Source organism: Marmota marmota, unplaced genomic scaffold, assembly GCF_001458135.2.
Source record: "Marmota marmota marmota unplaced genomic scaffold, marMar, whole genome shotgun sequence".
In the NCBI taxonomy this organism is placed as follows: Eukaryota; Metazoa; Chordata; class Mammalia; order Rodentia; family Sciuridae; genus Marmota; species Marmota marmota.
This window is the reverse complement of record NW_026000305.1, coordinates 3,597,554-3,600,351: the sequence shown is the minus strand read 5'-3', so window position 1 is coordinate 3,600,351 and position 2,798 is coordinate 3,597,554. Positions and strand designations below refer to the sequence as shown.

Sequence of the window (2,798 nt, the reverse complement as noted above, 5' to 3'; positions counted from 1 at the left end):
GCTCCAGGCTCGGTGTATGTTCTGATAGGAGCAGGCTCCAAGAAGCGGTTTCTGCGGGTTCTTTAGCACTGAGCCTGAGTAATTTGTCTGCGAGACGCAGGCGAATGGCAGCCTGAAATTACCTGTTCTATAGCTGAATGAGCTGCGATCAGTCGAAAACAGGGATGGTGACGTCAGCTCTCCAAGATGGTGGCCGCTGGCTTCCTCTGTGGTCTGACTGGTGTGGAGAACGGAATTGGACCGCTTCCTTCCCCGTCTCAAACCCAGAATTCAGCACTGAGTACAGTGATTGCACAGCCGACAGGAGCCCGCAGAATCCACAGCGCTGTATCTTTGCATTGCTATCTCGTCGTTTCCCAGCGCGCACCGCAGACTCTAGCCACGGGGCGATTTGCTGAATAAGCAGCTTGACCCTCCGTGTGGACAAATCACTTGCGTTTGAGCCCCCGTAGCTGATCCTCATGCAATGGAAATCCTTCCTCTAAGTTTTGGAGCACCCCAATTTTGCTGGAAATTCCTAACAAGATAGCTTTTAGCCATTCTAACTTGTCGTTCTCCCGCACAGTGACGCGGTACACGGGGGTGATACACTCCCTTCGCCACCATCTTCCCCTCTCCCCCATTCTACTGTTTTGTATAACTAATTAGAACACACCAAATATTAAAATATAATTCTGCTCATCAAGTTTCAGAATTGTTAGTGATATACTTTATATTATATGTGACATATATGAACTCATGAAATAAAGTTACTAGTCAAAAAAAAAACACTAGTAGGTCATTGATTAATGTTTTTGAAAAAGTACAAATTTCAGAAATCTAAAATGTTTTCATTTTCAACACTATTTAGAGCAGTGGTTCTTAACCAGAGATTAGTATCAAAATCACCTTGAGATTTTTAAAAATATATACTTGATCAACCTAATCTAGAGATTGTAACCCAATCTAGCGATAGTTTTCTGATATTTTCATTTTTTTTAATTTCCAAATTCTCTTTTTACATCTAGTTTACAACCACTAGCTTAGAAACTGTTTTACTCAGTGTCTTTTATAGACTTTTTTAAGTTAGTTGTTATTTAATGATACATAAGGACTGTGTTTTATGCTGGGTATTAGAGCTTTATTTTGGAAGTGAAAATAGTTTTGACTCAAATATAAATAGATTTCACTATTTTGATTTACTTTATATTGTGTGTAAGAATTGATGATGAGAGATTGCATGGATTTACAAAGTGTAGTTATTGGATGATTATATTTATGGCTATTATTATTGATAATATAAATTCAATTAAAACATTTCTCTTTTTTTTGACAGACAAGACATGAACATCAGAACATATGCTAATCCCATTCCAAGTAAGAACTTAGTCTTTGAAGTTCAATTATTTTTTACAGTTTAAAATAATTTTAGCAAATAATGACTAGAATCTTCTGTTAAATATGACAAATCAAAAACTTCCTTGAACTTGTGATAAAACATAATGAATGCATGTTTGTGTTCTGACCTTAATATGGGTCTGTATTAGCTAACTTAAAATGAAAGACTTGTTTAGCTTTTCCTTCCTCCTCATAGTATAAAATCTGCTTACTTATTTAACTTCATCTTGTGTCCAAAAATCAAAATTACAAAACCCAAATTAAGGAGAACAAATATAGTTAGAGAGGTGAATGTAATTACTGAACATCCCATTTGTTGAAGAGCTGCAACTTTGGAAATTCTCATTAATATATTGAGCTGAAATAATTCATTATGCTACAATTTTTTCCAATAGTTCTTCCCTCTGGAAATATAGAAAGAAAACTGTAACATTGTGATTAAGAACATGAACTCAGGGGTCAACTTGTCTATATGTGAACCTTCACTATTTAATAGCTTTATGATTTGAGGGAAGAATTTAACTTCTATCAGTGCTTTATTTTTCTTCATTCATAAGAAATGGAGGTAATTGTCTTTTCTATTTCAAAGAGTTTTGTAATGAATAAGTGGGTTTATATATTAAGCACTTGGAACATAGTTTGACAATATTAAACACTACATAAATGTTAACAATTGAAATTATGTTATCACTACTACTACTACTACTACTACTCTCTCATATAGTAGCTCTTTAAATATATGAATAAATTGATCACATCTCTCACTAGACTCTTCATCTCCAGGAGAACTATCCTGAGTTTTGAATACCATTGCTCTTTTGAAATAGCTTATGAGTAATTTGATTTTCCTAATTATTCTATTCTGGATGCCCTCAAGTGTATATACGCCATTCTTTAAGAAGTTTTGTCATACTCACTACTTGGTTAATAGCCCTAAGTTCTATTATTTGGGATAATATTGAAGTGACAGTGGTGCTAAAACAAGCACTCAAAATTAATCAATCAAACATCATACTGAATAATTTATGGTGAGCATTGCACTAATTATTGTGGGAACTATAGAAGGAATCATAATATTATCTGCAATATAACCAAAATGGCATAAGGAAAACAAACCAAAACAAAGGAGATGATGTAGGCATTTGGAATGAAATAGTTAATCTTTATCTGTTTTCCATTCCTACTATTTTATTTTACCAAGATGATTTAGGTAAATATTTATGAAATTTTTAAATCCAGGAAATAAAATTATAAATGTTACATTAAGCAGAATTCAATATTAAACAGAGTAATTGATTTTTATTTTCCCTGATTACTATACAAATAAATTACAAGTCTCCAGAAAGAAGCTATATTTTGAGTTATCCTAATTATATATATATATATATATATATATATATATATATATATATATATATATT

The 2,798-nt window shown here is 32.9% G+C and overlaps 1 protein-coding gene across 1 annotated transcript in view; it reads left to right on the top strand.

Moving 5' to 3' along the window:
- The window catches only part of Cylc1 (cylicin 1), a 112,024-nt gene that overhangs the window by 4,895 nt on the left and 104,331 nt on the right, over positions 1–2,798 (top strand). The window contains exon 2 of the mRNA XM_048797286.1: positions 1,316–1,356. Coding sequence (XP_048653243.1) covers positions 1,316–1,356 — 41 coding nt within the window. The remainder of the gene's footprint in view (positions 1–1,315; positions 1,357–2,798) is intronic.